At 43.3% G+C, this 18,866-nt stretch overlaps 2 protein-coding genes across 2 annotated transcripts; one reads left to right on the top strand and one right to left on the bottom strand.

The window, feature by feature from the left end:
• Positions 1-2,322: 2,322 nt before the first annotated feature.
• LOC123382456 (olfactory receptor 7A17-like) lies at positions 2,323-5,893 on the bottom strand. The gene has a single exon (XM_045047317.1). The coding sequence runs from the start codon at positions 4,811-4,813 to the stop codon at positions 3,845-3,847; it is 969 nt and encodes a 322-aa protein (XP_044903252.1). The 5' UTR covers positions 4,814-5,893; the 3' UTR covers positions 2,323-3,844.
• Positions 5,894-16,176: 10,283 nt separating this feature from the next.
• Positions 16,177-18,579, top strand: LOC101084693 (olfactory receptor-like protein OLF4). Its single transcript, XM_045047311.1, is given in 2 exon segments — positions 16,177-17,630; positions 17,632-18,579. Coding segments are annotated over 2 exon segments (927 nt in total). The 5' UTR covers positions 16,177-17,135; the 3' UTR covers positions 18,064-18,579.
• Positions 18,580-18,866: the final 287 nt, after the last annotated feature.

Here is an 18,866-nt window from a genome sequence, read left to right as displayed (position 1 = left end):
CATTTTTAAATTTTTGTTTGAGAGTAGGAGCATGTGTGAGTGGAGGAGGGGCAGAGGGAGAGATTCAGAGAGAGAGAATCCTAAGCAAGTTCCATGCTCAGTGTGGCGGGGAACCCAATTCCACGACCCCAGGGGAAATCAAGAGTCAGACATTCAGCCAACTGAGCCACTCGGGTGCCCCATTGAGTCTGCTTAAAATGAATAAGCAAGCACACAAAACAGCAGAATCCGATCCATAAATATAGAGAATAAACTCGTGGTTGTCAGAGGGGGGTGGGGGGGATGGGTGAAGGGCAGTGGGAGGTACAGGCTTCCAGTTGTGGAATAAATGAGTCATGGAAGTCAAAGGCACAGCGGACAGAATATAGTCAATGATATTGCAATGGCCTGGTAGGCTGACAGCCAGCAGTGCCTTTGTGCTGGGCACCACATAATGTACGGAGAAGTTGAATCTCTACGTCGTACACATGAAACTCGTGTCACATTGTGTGCCAAGTGCACTCAGATAATAATATTTTTAAAAATGATTCTGTGCTGGGGTACCCATGTGTAGGTGTGTTTATTTGAAATAAAAATGTATACAGAGAAAGACACATATATGCATAAATACAACTTTACAGGTGAGCATTTTCTTCAGACTCAACGAAATATGTCCGCACACATCATTTATTTCTTGCAATATACATTTGAAGTTACCTTTACGGTCCCAAGTTACTTTTGGAAATAAAGAAGCTGAGGCCAAGGGAGATTACATTTTAACAATTGGATTAAGAAGTCATCAAGGTTGTGCATTTTCTTTTTTTTTTTAATTTTTTTTTCAATGTTTATTTATTTTTGGGACAGAGAGAGACAGAGCATGAACGGGGGAGGAGCAGAGAGAGAGGGAGGCACAGAATCGGAAACAGGCTCCAGGCTCTGAGCCATCAGCCCAGAGCCCGACGCGGGACTCGAACTCACAGACCGCGAGATCGCGACCTGGCTGAAGTCAGACGCTTAACCGACTGCGCCACCCAGGCGCCCCAAGGTTGTGCATTTTCTTAAAGAACATCAAATAGGAATGTGCAGTAGGTACTTTAGTTTTTGTATGGCTCCCTTAATTCATCAAATCATACATTCCGAATAGATGCAGTTTATAGCACATGATTATACCCCCACTAAATTAGTTAGAAGGGAAAAAAATCTAGCAGCGTACGGATCAGTGTGAAATACAGAGCAGAGGTAGCTGATTCATACTGAGTCGTGACAGGAGCTTTTTCTTCTCAGTAGGAAGAAAGCAAAGAGTGATGTATGAATACAGGAACAGTAGATGTAAATTAAAATCATTCACTTTTGATATTCTTTTTTCCCCTGTAAAACAGAGGATAAAAATGCACTCGGAAATCGAGTTAACTGATCATATACTTGTTCAGAAGAGAAGTGCCCCATGGTCACACATGACATCATGGATGAGCCTTAGGAACAATGTAGAGTCGGGGTGCCTGAGTGGCTCAGTCGATTGAGTGTCCAACTTCGGCTCAGGTCATGATCTCACAGCTTGTGGGTTCAAGCCCTGCGTCAGGCTCGGTGCTGCCAGCTCGGAGCCTGGAGCCTGCTTCGGAATCTGTGTCTCCCTCTCTCTTTCTGCCCCTAACCCACTCGCATCCTGTCTCTGCCTCTCTCAAAACAAATAAACTTTAAGAAAAAATTATAAAAAAAGAAACTGTGTAGAGTCTCACAGCTCACTATAGACTCACGAGGAGACAGGCAGAGCTCAGAACAATCCCCAACATACAATATCATTTGGTAATAAAAGCATTACATTAAATCATTTTCTTTTAAATGGCTTGTTATGCAGCAATGGCTAACTGATTCAATGATCACGGTGAACAGAAGTAAGGACAATTATTATCTGCTGCTGACTGTTCTTGGTATTTATTCTTGTATTTGAAGCCTGCATTCATGGTACCTCTGCTATTTCAGTTTAGTTCAGACAACTGCATATAAAACCTCTCACTGAGAAGCAGTGGCTCAGTCGGTTGAGTCAGTCGGTTGAGTCGGTTGGGTCTCCAACTCTTGATTTTGGCTAAGGTGATCTCACAGTCATGAGTGGCTCAGTCGGTTGAGTCTCCAACTCTTGATTTTGGCTAAGGTTGTGATCTCACAGTCATGAGATCAAGCCCCGTTCAACTTGGAGCCTGCTTAAGATTCTATCTCTGTCTCCCTCTCTGCCTCTTCCCCTCTCTCCTGCTCACTCCCCCTCTCCCTCTCTCTCTCTCTCTCTCTCTCTCTAAAAAACAGACAAACAAACAAACAATAACAACAAAAACAACAAAACAACTACCTCTCATTGAGGTTCTTTTCCCCATAGCCAGGAAAGATTGAAAATGTATGCATTATTGTGTTGGAAAACTGGTGTCCCTGATTCACATGACCAGACAGGAATGCAAGCTCCCTCTTATGTCATCCCTTGAGCATAGAAGGTGAATAGAATCCTGAGCCTGAGAAACATGTATAATGGAGGGTAATGACCATTTGACACCCCTTTCATGGTTATGACAAAATTTAGAAGGAAGGGGGATATATTTCTTTTACAACAATGAAAGGAGTCATACCAAAGGCAGCGTAAAGATTTCAGGAAGAAACAAGGAGATAATTCAATAAAAGTAGAAAAATGTCAATCAGTCCTTCCCCCATTTGGATAAGCCGCCTTACACATGGCCACCAATCCTCCATACTCCAATGAATAGCCGTACAGCATGAAGAATAAATATTTTAAAGAGCACAATGTGCGATTTAAAACTTTGCTTCGTTGAGATGGGCGCTAGATGTTGTACGTAAGTGATGAATCACAGAATTCACTCCTGAAACCAATATTGCATGGTATATTAACTAACTAAAATTTAAATTGAAAAAAAAAATAAAATAAAACTTTGCTTCATCATATTAAAGGGCATCTAGAGTCTAAGATCATATTCTAAAGTCAATCTATCTAAGTTTGTTGTTCCATGAAGACTTCTTTTGGAGACGCGTATTTGGTGAATGCTTGAGTAAGGTAGTGACTATCATACACATTGTGGACAACAAGGTACTAAGAGACCAGGATCCTAATGAGGAGAATAAAACCGATCTAGAAGACACATTAATATATTAAGTGTCCACTATTAAGAAGAGCAGTTAAGATACTGATATACAAAGGACCTTCAGACATATAAGTGAAAAAACATAGTCTCAGATATTGTTCTCCTTTAAAATCATATATATTTGTCATAAAGTGTGGTTGTTTCCATAGGTGGCGTATCAATCATGACAGTTCTTTTTGTTTGTTTGTTTCAAGTTTTTATTTAAATTCTAGTTAGTGAACATGTAGTGTAGTGTTGGTGTCAGGAGTAGAATTTAGTGATTCATCACTTACATACAACCCCCAGTGCTCACCCCAACAAGTGCCCTCCCTAATGCCCATTGCCCATTTAGCCCACCCATCACCCACCCAATTCTGCCCACCAATCCTAAGACATACAGAGAGCTAACCAGTGGTAAACGTGGCATTAAAAAAACACGTATGGAAGAAAAATTATTTGGTGTGACACAATTGTTTGAGAAAGATTATTTTTAAAAATGTCTATGTTGCCTCAAGGTAAATGAACATTTCCAAATATTTCAGATCCGTGGTTGGAAATAAAATTCAGAAAGTGGGAAATACAAGGGAAAAATCTGTAGGATATCAGAGAGAGCAGAGCTTCATAGAGTGAGTTACATACATGGCATATGGAAGTTGAGGACAAGGAAATAAACGGAAAGAGGAATACTACATCTACAGTCTGAATAAAGACCACAGTCTCTGACACAGAGGCTTTGACCCCTGCAATCATAGGCACTTCTTCAATCTCATGACGATTGGCCATGTAAGGGTCTCCTTCCCAAAGAATGCTTTCAGAGCCCTTTTCATGTCTTTGTTCCTCAAGCTGTAGATGAAGGGGTTCAGCATGGGCGTGACCACCGTGTACATCACCGAGGCTGTGGCACTTGACCGTGAGCTGTGGGTAGCAGCAGAGCTCAGGTACACGCCGAGCATCGTACAATAAAATAAGGAGACAACCGATAGATGAGATGCACAGGTAGAAAATGCTTTACACTTTCCCTGAGCTGATGAGATCCGACATATGGAGGAAACTATCTTAGAGTAAGAGTAAAGGATCCCAATGAAGGGACCACCAGCCAACAAGACAGCTGCAAGATACATCACCACGTTATTAAGAAAGGTATCAGAACAGGCCAGTTGGAGCATCTGATTAAGTTCACAAAAAAAGTGGGGGATATGCAAGTGTGTACAGAAGGACAGCCGCAACATCATTAAACTTTGTAACAGGGAATGCAGGACACACATGATCCAGGACACAAGAACCAGCAGCCCACAGAGCCGGGGGTTCACGATGATCGTGTAGTGCAGGGGGTGACAGATGGCCACAAACCGGTCATAGGCCATCACACTCAGGAGGAAGACGTCCATCACAGCAAAGAGTATGAGAAAATAAATCTGTGTGATACAGCCTGCATAGGTTATGACTTTGCTCTGAGTCTGGATGTTCACCAGCATCTTCGGGACGGTGGTGGAGGTGAAGCAGATGTCTACAAAGGACAGGTTGGCCAGGAAGAAGTACATGGGCGTGTGGAGGTTGGGGTCTGTGCTGATGGCCAAGATGATGAGCAGGTTCCCAAACACAGTGATCAGGTACATGGAGAGGAAAAGCCCAAATATGAGGGGCTGCAGTTCTGGTTCCTCTGAAAATCCCAGAAGAAGAAACTTTGAAAATTTTGTTTCATTGCTTGGTTCCATCTGGTGGAGGTGACCTCAGAGAAAGAGGGAAATAAAAAAACACAAATTTGTATAACTCACAAAATTGAAATGTGACTGTTTTTTTTTATTTTGCAGTCCAGAAATTCCTTTTAATATGTTGTGCATGGATATGGTCCCCTTTAGGGAATCATCGCTGCCACATCTGATATATTTTTATTGTCAATCAGCTTCTTTCCTAAGAAATCATGTATTTTATACTTTTCCTGAGAAATGCTTCAAGTATTCAGGAATAAAATTGAGTGCTGACCAGGTTTCAGGCACTACCTAGGCAATGAGTATAGAGTGCTGAAGAACAAAAATCCCTACAGCAATGGAGAAAAAATACGTAAGCAAAGAAGACAATTATACAATTATCTTTTTGATACAATTATCTTTTGATTCTCTCACCTTTTTGATGGTGAGGTGTGCTGTGAAGAAATGGGAAACAGGGATAAAGCAGAGAGCAAATAGGGCATTCTATTTTAATGGCATTTAGGCAAATTCTGTACACAGGTGGCATTGGAGCACAGACGTCATGTAAGACAGAGACATAGACACAGGATATGGGGGAAGTGTGTGCCTGGCAGAGGGAATGGCCAGTGCAAAGGCCCTGAGGAAGATACTTGTTTCAAATGTTCAAGCGAAAAAGCAAAGCCAGCGCTGCAAGGGGAATGATCTTGAGGGACACAGATGACAGACTCTGTCACACATGTGAGGAGGGATGTGGCCCCTCTGCGACAACTGTGACCTCCAGGCACAGGGCCGTCCTTGTCCACACTGCCTCTCCCTTGGTATTCATCGTGCTGCAAAGCCATCCCATGAATTGACACAGATCCCCGTCTTGGTGCCTGCTCTTGACTGAGCTCTGGCCCATGTATGGTGTTACCTTGGGATTGAGGCGTCCTGGCCCCTGTTGTGAGGACTGCTCATCCTCCACAAGTCACACACACACAAGACAGCGTGGTCTTCTGGGCGGTGAATTTCCCTGTCCTCACAGCCCCCACATTCTTGGTTATGCTGGGAATGGATACAACCCAAGGAGACCCGATCAGCCATCTTTCCCCTGCAGAGTGTAGAAATGGTTCCCAGAAATGCTAATTCTTTTTAAAAATTTTTTTTCAACGTTTATTTATTTTTGGGACAGAGAGAGACAGAGCATGAACGGGGGAGGGGCAGAGAGAGAGGGAGACACAGAATCGGAGACAGGCTCCAGGCTCTGAGCCATCAGCCCAGAGCCCGACACAGGGCTCGAACTCACGGGCCACGAGATAGTGACCTGGCTGAAGTCGGACACTTAACCGACTGCGCCACCCAGGCGCCCCCAGAAATGCTAATTCTTAACCCTCCCATGGACCAATCACCATGGAGCTCCATGCTGGAATGTTAATTTTCCTCTGTGATTTACACCAGTGTAACAAAGTCTGCTCAATAGATGAAAGAGACAGAGGGTGAGATACAGAGGGAATGAAATCGATGAGGGAGAGCAATGATCTCATAAGCTGGGGTGGTCCCTGAGAGACTGTGAGGAAGAAATATCTCCCTTGCTTCTCCCCTGGTTACATCCCCTGATGCCCAGCAAAAATAATAAGAGAATGAAACAACTTGTTTAAAAGACAGATAGTTATATATTCATGGTGTGCTTGTACAAAACTATATAGATAAAAATATAAATAGATATAAATATTAACATATCCATTTATATTATACATCAAGAAAAAAGAGCAAAGGGATAAACCAATACAATCAAAGTCGGGAATTTTTTTTTTAATTTTTTTTCAACATTTATTTATTTTTGGGACAGAGAGAGACAGAGCATGAACGGGGGAGGGGCAGAGAGAGAGGGAGACACAGAATCAGAGACAGGCTCCAGGCTCTGAGCCATCAGCCCAGAGCCCGACGCGGGGCTCGAACTCACGGACCGCGAGATCGTGACCTGGCTGAAGTCGGATGCTTAACTGACTGCGCCACCCAGGCGCCCCAGTCGGGCATTTTTATATCAAGCTTAGAAGACATTTTCCTGTACCTCCTGCATCATTATATGACTGATTTATTTCTACGTGATTGATGGGGATGGGGTTAGCTCCTTTCTCCCTCTTCTTATGTGGCACCTTTTCATTGATATTCCTGGGCTTTGAGTAAAGATCTGTCTTTCTCAAACCCAATGGACACCCTCTAGTCCTCATTCTGGATCTCATCCAACATGCAAAGGACTCCCCAGACCATGCTCTGTAAATCCTGCCCACATCATGACAGTCTCAATGCTCCACTGTAACATCCAGAAGAGCAGGGACTTTATCCTCTCTGTTCATTTCTGTTTTTCACCAACTTAGTTGAATATATGTTTTCTCTAACAAGATATAAGACTATGAGAAGTTATAGAATGGAAAGAATGAAAGGTTCTGGCAACCAGGTTAAAATAGTACCTTGGAAACACCTGTCATAAGCAAAGTTGTATGAAAAATAAAAGCAAACTGGAACAGGTAAAAATAGCAGTCATTAGTAATACCGACACGGATTAATAACTAAATTGTGAAAGACCATGAAAGAATATGACATATAGTGTCCCTAGAATGTTCTGGCCCATGGCAGATGCTCAGTTATTATTTGTTGAGTGAATCAGGAATTAGGTCTCAGTGTATAAGGACATTTCCTATATGACAAGGTCGTATTTCAGTTTCGTTGGAAAAAGGTGAATTGCTAAGTAACAGCTAGAATAAATGGATATCTATCTGGAAAAACATTAAACTGGTCCCCTCCCTCAGACACATTATCGACACCAGAGGGATAATGACTTCAGTGTAAATGTAACCATACAATATATGGAACATCAAGAAAACTGCATATAACGTTTACAGGTGGGAAAAACCACTAAAATAAAGCAAGAAACTTAGCAATAAGAAGATAGGAATATTTAAATCAAGTTAAACATTTTTATGGTCAAAGAATGTTTCCAAAGTCGACGGAGAAGCAATGATCTGAGGAAATCTTTTGAAATGCTAAAAAAAAGCAGGGGAGGGGGAATAGCATATGGCCATATAATAATCAGAAAGGCCATCACATATTTGCTGAAACTGAAGGATAGATTAAGAAACAACAGGAAATGTCTTCTTCACCCAGGAACCTGGGGAAAAAACTTAGCGCAGTGTTACATTGTGTGTGGTTGGAACTTTTTTTAATGTTTATTTATTTTTGAGAGAGAGAGAGAGACAGAGTGCAATTGGGGAGGGGCAGAGAGAGAGGGAGACAGAATCCGAAGCAGGTTCCAGGCTCTGAGCTGTCAGCATAGAGCCTGGTGCGGGGCTCGAACTCATGGACTGTGAAATCATGACCTGAGCCAAAGTCGGACGCTTAACCGACTGAGCCTCCCAGGCGCCCCTGTGGTTGGACTCTTAAGCAGGTAGTCTTGGGGTTACACTGAATTTGCTGGTGGAAAGGTGGGTGTTACAGGTTGAAGGCAGGACCTGAAAGCAGCTATATTACAAATATTCATATTTTTAATGCAGGGTTTCTACGTCTCTGCCTATGGACATCCTGACCAGAGCCTGCCCAGTGCTGAGGTCTGTGTATCTTAGGATGTTTAGAGCATCCCTTTCATGGTAAAGAATATGAAGGACTCTCAAAAGTGTTCGTAGCAGCCATTCTGCGAAACTGGCACAGTCACTGAATAAATACATTCATTACTTACGCAAGCAAATAAACACAGTGATCACTTGCTATGGACTAAGTTGAATTGGCCCCCGGGTGATGATGGATTAATGTTCTCGGACAACCCTGTCATCCACGGTGCCCGGGGCTGTTGGACTCACCTGGCTGGGTGTCTGACAGGAAAGTCTCCGTGTGAAACTGAATTCCTCCCAGGACAGCAGGTAACAGGGACTAAGGCTCTGTCCTCAGCGGAGACAGCAGGGGGGAGTGAAGCATCATTCCCAGCCAGAATTAGGACTCAGAACAAACAGACCAAAACCACTCGCCTTCCTGCCCAAGGTCGCACAGGCTGACAGGAGACCAGAGGTATTTACACCTCCCTGTATCTGCTCATTAGGCGCATTTCCCTCTTGTTACTCCAACCTCTAAGCGTATGATTCCCAATGGAAAGCTGCTCTGGACATAAAGGATTTCTTCCTGATGAATCTCAGTTCCCAAAAGACTCGGTTAGAGATCAAGGGAATCCAGTTCTTTTCTTCTTTCTCCTTTTCCCTGAACTTGCCCTCTTCCTGTTATGTAAATCTCCTAGCACGTTATCTCAGCTCACAGTTACACTTTTCTCCAGCTCTAAGACGGAAGGACACACCGGGATTAGGTCTCTCTAACTTCAAAACCTTGACTGGTCTCGGGGACCCAGCCCCGCCATCTCCAGTGTCTCCTCTTCTCCTTCCCCTCCCCCTCTTCGTCTTCCTCTTCCTTCTTCTCCTCCTCCTTCTCCTTCTTCTTCTTCTTCTTCTTCTTCTTCTTCTTCTTCTTGTCTTCTTCTATAGGAGAAAAAGTACCAAGGAGAGGCAGAGAGAGACAGGGAGAGAGATAATCATAAGGAGACTCCTCACTCTCAATGCAGAACCTGATGGGGGCTCAATCTCCAGGTTCCTGAGATTGGGACCTGAGCCAAAAGCAAGAGCCAGATGCTCAGCCAACTGAGTCACCCAACAACCCTAGTGTCTATTTTTAAAAAAATATTTTTCAATGTTAATTTATTTTGGAGAGACAGAGAGACAGAGCATGATCAAGGGAGGGGCAGAGAGAGAGGGAGACACAGAATCTGAAGCAGGCTCCGGGCTCTGAGCTATGAGCACAGAGAAGCACAGAGAACTGGCTTCTTCTGATAATAAACCTTGGGTTCTACACACTGGCTTCAAGACACTTTTGCCATCACAATTAGGAATTTCTTACATTATCACAAGATAAAAGCTGTCAGTTGGTCCTTTGTTACTAAATGTTTAATTATAACAGATGTATTTAAATATTTTACGTACTACAATGTGAGCTTGACATCTCATAGGGATAGTTGGATTCAATGTTTATAAACATCTTATCCCTGAGGAAGTACATTTATGAGCTCCATTCTACATTGTAGAAATGGTGCTTGGTCATGTCTAGTCGTCTAAATTTAATACCTGAGTATGTGGTGACCCTTGAGTTTGATTCTGTCAGGATGCTTCCAGTTCTCAAACTCTGGGCAGTGGTTTGCAGCCAGAAATGAATTTTCCCCTGAGGATGTCTGTCAAAGTCTGAAGGGAAGCTGCCAAACACCTACAATTCAAAGGGAAGCACCCCCTAAAATATTATCCTGCCACAAATGTCGATCATAAAAGGTGAGAAACCCAGCTACACCAGCAGTTCTCCAACTTCAATGCACGTGTGCATTCACACAGATCCCACTGCAAACGCAGAATCTGATCTCCCATCCTGGGTGGCCCAGAGATTCTGCATTTCTACCAGCTCCTGGGTGATGCTAAACTGTGGGTCTGGGTCTGTGGGCCACTCTTTGATTAGCAAGGCTGGGATCTTGTGTTAAAGACAGGTGTAGGTATTTTTAAGTCTTCTGCACCAAATGGTGTCCTTGCATGCATGTAATTTTGAAGGAATAATGTATTCACTCTTTCTTCAGTCTGTGTCAATTCTGTGTTTATTGCTTTTCTAAGTGACAAAAATAATACATTTATGAAAAAGACTTTGTAGTGGGCAGAATAAGGCCCTTCCAAATATGTCCACATCCTAATTCCCAGGACCTTTCACATGTTATTTTTGATAGCAACGCAGGATTAAGGTAGCAGACTAAACAGGGCTGTAAGTTAGCTGCCATGGAGACAAAAGGATCAGCTGGGATTCTCTAGGTGGGACTAGGGTAGTCAGGATGGTCCTCCAAATGTTGAGGATGGAGACAAAAGAGTTGATGTCAGAGATTTTGAGAATGCTCTCCTGCTGGCTATGAAGGTGGCAGAAGAGCCATGAGCCAAGAAATGCAGGTCGCCAGCAACAGAGACTGTAATTGGAAAGGAAACACATTCTCCCCTGAGCCTCCAGAAGGACCACAACCATGCAGACACCTTGCTATTAGCCCGACGAGACTCCTTCGAAGCTTCTGACTCCAGAACTGTAAGAACCTGTATGTGTTTGTCTTCAGCAGCTAGTGTGGGAATGTTTTATAACAGCAGTAGGAATCTCACAGGGACACAGTCAATAAAATTATTTGAGGGAACCGAGTTTAAGCTCCTCCATTCATCAGCTTCCCTTGGTTAAGGTCAATTGACATTTAAAGAACCCACATTATGGAGAAGAAATTAAATCAATTTGGAGATATTCTGCCTAGCACCTGGTAGAGTGAATTCCTGGAGCATAAATGTGAGTGTGGTCTATGATGCTTTTGAGGTAGCGAGATAGGCAATCAACTCATGATCAAAATTTAGGTCACTCGTATCTTCTTTATCCTTTCATCAATCCATGGACATTTGGGCTCTTTGCATAACTGGCTATTGTTAATAACGCTGCTATAAACATTGGGGTACATATGCCCCTTTAAGGGATCAAGAGAATGTGGCATATATATATATATATATATATATATATATATATATATATATATATATATATATATAATCGAATATTACTCAGTGATCAAAACGAATGAAATCTTCCATTTGCAACAACGTGGTTGGAACTAGAGTGTATTATGCTAAGCAAAATATGTCCATCAGAGAAAGATCAATATAATATGATTTCACTCATATGGGAAACTTAAGAGACAAAACCGATGAACATAGGGGAAGGGAAGGAAAACTAAGATGAAAAAAGAGAGGGAGGCAATTTATAAAAGACTCAAAAATACGGAGAAGAAATTCAGGGTTGCTGGAGAGGAAGTGGGTGGGGGGAGGGGCTAAATGGGTGATGGGCATTAAGGAGGGCACTTGTTAAGACAAGCATTGGGAGTTATATGTGAGTGATGTATCACTGGGTTCTACTCGTGAAACCAACACTCCACTGTATGGTAACTAACTTGAATTGAAATAAATAAATGTAAGGTGTGCTTGGGTGGCTCAGTCAGTTAAGCATCCAACTTCGGCTCAGGTCATGATCTCACAGCTCTTGAGTTCAAGCCCCATGTCGGGCTCTGTGCTGACAGCTTAAATTCTATGTCTCTGCCCCTCTCTGCCCCTCCCCAGCTCAGGTCATCTCTCTCTCTCTCTCTCCCTCTCTTAAAAATAAATAAAAATATTTAAAAATACAAATTATTTGGTTTCTTATCTGTAATATTTTATTATGTGCTTCTAAAAGAACTCTATTTTTGGCATGCCTGGGTGGCTCAGTGGGTTGAGGGTCCAACTTTGGCTCAGGTCATGATCTTGTGGTTGACAATTTCAAGCACCGCATCAGGCTCTGTGAGATTATGTTTTTTTCACTTATATGTCCAAGTTCCTTTGTATATCAGTATCTTCACTGCTCTTCTTAATAGTGGACACTTAATATATTAATGTGTCGTATAGATGGGTTTTATTCTCCTCATTAGGATCCTGGTCTCTTAGTACCTTGTTGTCCACAATGTGTACAACAGTCACTTCCTTACTCAAGTGTTCACCAAATATGCATCTCCAAGGAAAGTTTTCATGGAACAACAAATTTTAATAAGTAGATTGACTTTAGAATATGATCTTAGACTCCAGATGCCCTTTAATATGATGAAGCAAAATTGTATTTTATTTTATTATTTTCTTAATTTAAATTATAGTTAGCTTTGTTGAGTCCAAAGAAAATGTTCAGAGGCAAAGTTGTACGTATATATTACATGTGTTTTTTCAAATAAATACATATACGCATATGTACATAAACACAAACTCACTTAAAAGAAATCTTATCTGAGTACAGTTGGCAAGAATGTTGCATTAGTTTCAGGTGCACAACGTAGTGATTCAACTTCTCTGTCCATTACGCGGTGCTCGCCACAGAGGTAGCTGCTGTCTGTTATCATACAAACCCATCCAGTATCATTGACTGTATTCCATACCCCGTGCCTTTTTTACCCCAAGACTCATTAATTCCATAACTGGAAGCCTGTATCTCCCACTATCCTTCACCCATTCTGCCCATCCCCCCACGTCCCCTCAGGCAAACCATGAGGTTTTTTTCTCTGTATTTGTAGGTCTCATTCTGTTTTTTTGTGTGTTTGTTTATTCACTTAAAATTTTTTTAATGTTTATGCATTTAATTTTGAGAGAGAGGTGTGCGGAGAGGCTGAGAGAGGGAAAGACAGAGAATACCAAGCAGCCTCATGTCAACACAGACCCTGACATGGGGGTTGAACTCACAAAATGTGAGATTGTGACCCGAGCCAAAATCAAGAGGCAGGTGCTTAACCAACTGAGCCATCCAAGAGCCCCATCTTTATTCATTTTAAATGCAAACTCATACATAATCTCTTATTTTATGTTGAAAGGAAACTTAAGAGAAAGTTGAAGGTGTAGGTATTAAAAGAGTAAATGTTTGAATTAATATGCATTTAAAGAATGAAGATGTGTAGACACAAAGATTTCAAGGTAGACATAAATGATAGACACAAAGGTTTCGAGACAGACATAAATGATAGACACACATTTAAAGGATGAATTACTTTTGCTGTCATAATGCCTCCAAGACGTCAAAATCTGAAGCATGCTTGCAGGTACGTACTGAGAAATTCTCTACCAGCTAAAGAGGATGAATATCTGTAAATTGGTTTTAAATCTCCTTTTCTACTTAGAGATGAGATTACGATGCAAAATGCCTTTACCCAGGGGAAACTCCGTGAATGAAGGGAGAACCCTAATCTCAGATTCTTAACAAAATTTCATTGGAACAACATTTGTCGTTAAGTCCTAACGCTGATGTAAAATAACTACATTGGTGTTTTAAAACGCATTTATGTTCTTACATTCGATGGATCAGAACCCAGAAGTGGTTCACCTTGGTCTAAAATGAAAATGATTGCAAGGCCTGATTTCTTCTCAAAGCTACCGGGAAGAACCTGTTTACTTTTCTTTTCTTTTCTTTTCTTTTTTTTTTTTTATTTCATTTATTTTTTTGGGGACAGAGAGAGACAGAGCATGAACGGGGGAGGGGCAGAGAGAAAGGGAGACACAGAATCGGAAACAGGCTCCAGGCCCTGAGCCATCAGCCCAGAGCCTGACGCGGGGCTCGAACTCACGGACCGCGAGATCGTGACCTAGCTGAAGTCGGATGCTTAACCGACTGCGCCACCCAGGCAGGCGCCCCACCTGTTTACTTTTCTATTCCAAGCTCATATTATACTGCAAGAAAAAAAATCTCACCATATTTCATATAATTAAAAAATTCTTTACAAAGAGGGCTGAACAGCAGCTCTTAATTGTGATGTGGAATGAAAGTCCTAAAAGTGTGCAAATGTGTCATGAAGCTGCGGTACATAGTGCTCAGGGTTTGTATCAAGGGGCTGTTTTCTCCTCCTTGTTGAAAAGGAAAACCGGAATGTCGTGTAGACGGCAGGACTGCATCTCCAACACAAGCCACCAGCTTGGAGATCCAAGGGAACTAATCCACACAGATCGCTCAGTCCTAGACTTGGGCGAAACATTGACATAAGCGTTGGGAGTCGCTGCTGGGAGGTCTGAACTCTGAGAGCAGCGGAGTTCATGAGGAAGGAATACTCAACACTGGGGTCACGCAGTTATAACCTGGTCTATTGGGAACACAGAACCTCCAGAACAATTTCCTTTGTGTCCAGACAGACCAGTGTCCCCCAGGGAAATCATGTGCTGCTCCAAAGAGGAGGAGGAGGGGAACGTGCCTCATGAACAGACAGAGGAAACTATAAATCCCTCCTGTGCACACCCACTGCCTGTGCCACCGTGGGCTGACGGGACCAGGTTGTTGCTGTGGAGTCGAAAGCTTGACTGGGAGACTCATGCTAGCCTCCGTTCTGCCGTCTTGTGTGGGGACAGAGTTTAGTCACCACCAATAACCATCCAGGAGGAATCCAGACGGCCACATGGACACCTCTCCCTCAGAGCTCCCAGCCAGGTGAGTCTGAGAGCTTGGCAAGACCCGGAGGAAAGGGTCAGAGAGAATCAAAGCCAGGCGCATCTACCTGAGGTCACCTGGCAGCCACCAGCCTAGCCCAGAACGTGGAGATCTCTATGGCCATGTACTTGTCTGATCATGCCCTTCTGAAAAACTACAGTGAACAAGGTCAGAGAGGGCCCCGTTCCTTTGGTACTTGCCTTATAATGGTGGAGTCACAGGACTATGAAAAAAGTTTGTGTGGTGTAAGAGCCTCAGGCAGAAATCTTACGGAGATGGTGACTTAGAGCCAGAATGGTTGTCATGGTATGTGCAGAATTTTGTAGCACAAGGTCTGAGCAGAACTTTGCATGTTGTGCAAACCAGAAACAGGACCAGAGTGTGCCCCACACTCGGCCAAAAGATCACAACACAAAGCCCAGGAAAAAGAGAGAAAAGATGCCACATCTAAAGAGTGAAAGGGACTTGTCCCACCTTCTCTAAGATCACAGGACATCCAATTGGTCAAAGAAATAGCAGTCTCAAGGTGCTTTTTCAAAGAAAAAGCGAGTCTCTTACCTTCCATCATAACCTGCCCAACTTTTGCTGTGCTTTGCATATTTCCTGTGCCGAAGGGTTGATTTATTCCCTTAGCACACTTTTCTCTTGGAGCATTCACTCTGTAAGGCGATCCACACCCTGAAGTTCCCACTAATGTCGTCTTCTGACTGAATTTAATTTTTCTCCTTATTATTTTTGCTGGGCATCAGGGAGGTAACAAGGGTTGGAATGTTGTCAGAACCAGAGATGCTCTTTCTTCTTCATGGCCCCTCAGATGTCAGCGACCACCTGAGCCATTAGATCTTTTCTGCCACTTCTATTTTATTGCACTTTCTTATTTCTCTCTCTCTGTCTCTGATTTTGAGCAGATTGTTTGTGTTTCTTTAAAAAAGTTTTTTTCAACGTTTATTTATTTTGGGGACAGAGAGAGACAGAGCATGAACGGGGGAGGGGCAGAGAGAGAGGGAGACACAGAATCGGAAACAGGCTCCAGGCTCTGAGCCATCAGCCCAGAGCCCGACGCGGGGCTCGAACTCACCGACCGTGAGATCGTGACCTGGCTGAAGTTGGACGCTTAACCGACTGCGCCACCCAGGCGCCCCCGTTTGTGTTTCTTTAAATACAGGAAAGAAAATGCGCATGCCAGTCTGACTTGTCAATTTTATTTGTTCATGGAAAACTTACGTCATTTGCAGGAATGATAATGGATCTGCGCATCTTGAGTTATACCCACTCCGAACTTAATTGTTGGGGTTGGAGTGAGAAGTCATGGTAAAAACACAGCCCAGGGAGCACTCATTTGGGGTGTGTGTGTGTGTGTATGTGTGCCTTGTGAAATGACATCTGTCATCAGAGCAGGGGACATGGTCCAATATATTCCAAGGTGATTCTTATAATACAGGAGCCAGCACTCAATCAACACACTGTATTCTAGAGGGCTCTATGTCAATTTACAGCAGACTTTGCAAGTGGATTCTAAGATACAAGCAGTACATAGTGTGGGTGAGTGACTCCTTTCTCTTGAAGGGGAACCAGCAACGAGGCCACCTATTTCTTTGAAATTGCCTGACACGATCTCTGATCATTTTCCTGCTCATTCCCCTTCCCATACATGCTTCCTGTTTTGGACTCAAAAGGCTCAAAGTAGTATCATCCTCAGGGCCTTAGCTGAGGCCATTCCCTCTACCATCACACACTTCCCCACACAGGCTCTGGGCTCCTGCCTTCCTTCCCTGCAGGTCTCTGATCAAATGTCACCTTGTTTACTGGTCTTGACCAAACACTGATTGCAAAATAGCACTCATATCCACGCTCTCCTTTATATCTGCTTCTGTCTCTTCATAGCACTTGACACCCTGTGATGTCTTATTAATATTTGTATTTGATTCTATTCATTCTCCATCACTAGATTATAGTGGCTTTTGGTTTTCAGTATCCCATGCTCATGGCCTAGACAATGCCTGGGACATGTTTGACAATCAGTACCTATTCCTCCAATGCAGGAAAGATATTCTTAGTAAAACAGTAAAATGCATGACCTCTGCTCAGGAGTGTGGAGAATGAGACCAAAACACCTAATCTGATATGAAACAGGAGGGAATCTCTTCAAAAGGACAATCCTTTGGGGACAAAAAAGGATAAGGTACTGATATGAACTTCTTGACTGCACAATATAACTGGTAGCACTTCATCTATGTGGGTAAACTGTTCATATGAAAATTAATGATGTCCTTTGCCTCTTTCTGGGTGTCAGTGCAACCTCATGGAACCAGGAAATATTACACGGATATCGAAATTTCTTCTCCTGGGATTTTCAGAGAGACCAGAACTGCAGCCCCTCATATTTGGGCTTTTCCTCTCCATGTACCTGATCACTGTGTTTGGGAACCTGCTCATCCTCCTGGCCGTCAGCTCTGACTCCCACCTCCACACCCCCATGTACTTCTTCCTGGCCAACCTGTCCTTTGTAGACATCTGCTTCACCTCCACCACCGTCCCGAAGATGCTCTGGAACATCCAGACCCAGACCAAAGTCATAACCTATGAGGACTGTATCACACAAATGAACTTTTTCGTAACCTTTGCAGGGATGGACGACTTTCTCCTGGCTGTGATGGCCTATGACAGGTTTGTGGCCATCTGTCACCCTCTGCACTACATGGTCATCATGAGCCCCTGGCTCTGTGGGCTGCTGGTTCTGGTGTCCTGGATCACGAGTGTCCTGCATTCCTTGTTACAAACTTCAATGGTGTTGGCACCTGTCCTTCTGTACAGAGGTAGAGATCCCCCACTTTTTCTGTGAACTCAATCAGATGATCCAACTTGCCTGTTCTGACACCTTTCTTGATAACTTGGTGATGTATTTTGCAGCTATGCTGCTGGCTGGAGGTCCCCTCGTTGGGATCCTTTACTCTTACTCCAAGATAGTTTCCTCCATACGTGGGATCTCATCAGCTCAAGGCAAGTATAAAGCATTTTCTACCTGTGCATCTCACCTCTCGGTTGTCTCCTTATTTTATTGTGCAAGCCTAGGTGTGTACCTTAGCTCTGCTGCTACCCAGAGCTCACGGTCAAGTGCCACAGCCTCGGTGATGTACACGGTGGTCACGCCCATGCTGAACCCCTTCATCTACAGCCTGAGGAACAGAGACATAAAGAGGGCTCTGAAAAGAATCGTTGGGATCCAGTGATATAAGAACCAATCATCCAAAGGCTGAAGACATGCCCATGATTGAAGGACTCAAATCCTCAGAGCCAGGAACTGCCAATCTTTGATCAGACTGTGGAAGTAGAATCTACTCCTTCCATTTCTTTCTTGGCATTTCCATTTGTTTGATCAACTTCTCTCTACATTTAAGGACTCACTTCATTAAGCTTCTGCTGTGACTGAAATACAGACAGTTTCTCCTTTGTCTATTTTCAGGTGTCCCCAAAGTTTACCCCAACCTTGGGTCACAAATGCCTGAAATTTCTGTATCTCACATGGGACTAGTTGGATTTCTTAAAATTAATTTCACCTCAAATGACTTATACCATCCAGGGTAAATTTCCCCTAGATTTCCTGAGATCGATATCATGAATTATACGCTTCGTACGGAATAAAGCTACACTTGACCAGTGCGCCATTTCCATCATTTTACTGTCAAGGAGAATACAAAAGCACAGTTTCCACCTGAGTCTCAGTCTTTCCTTCACTTCCTTTAGGACTCCACCTGATGATGTGGACTCTAACATTGTTCCATTTAAGTTCAGGCTATTGACACCCCGTTAGGCTAGGAAAGCCCAAGCACTCACCCGCTCCCATGTGCTTGTCCACACTCCCACAGACCTTTCCCTGACCACAGCCTATGCCTTGGCTGCACCAGTCCTTGGGTTCTTATGGTGATTGCAGAACACACGTCAGCAACATCTATCAGAGAACTCTAATAACCCAGGTTTATTACTCATGTATGCTGGAGGGCACACGGGATGCACAAAAGCCATTCTGGGAGGT

The sequence above is a fragment of the Felis catus genome, chromosome A2, assembly GCF_018350175.1.
Source record: "Felis catus isolate Fca126 chromosome A2, F.catus_Fca126_mat1.0, whole genome shotgun sequence".
Taxonomy (NCBI): Eukaryota; Metazoa; Chordata; class Mammalia; order Carnivora; family Felidae; genus Felis; species Felis catus.
Note: the sequence above shows the minus strand (reverse complement) of the source record. Positions and strands in the feature narration are given on the sequence as shown.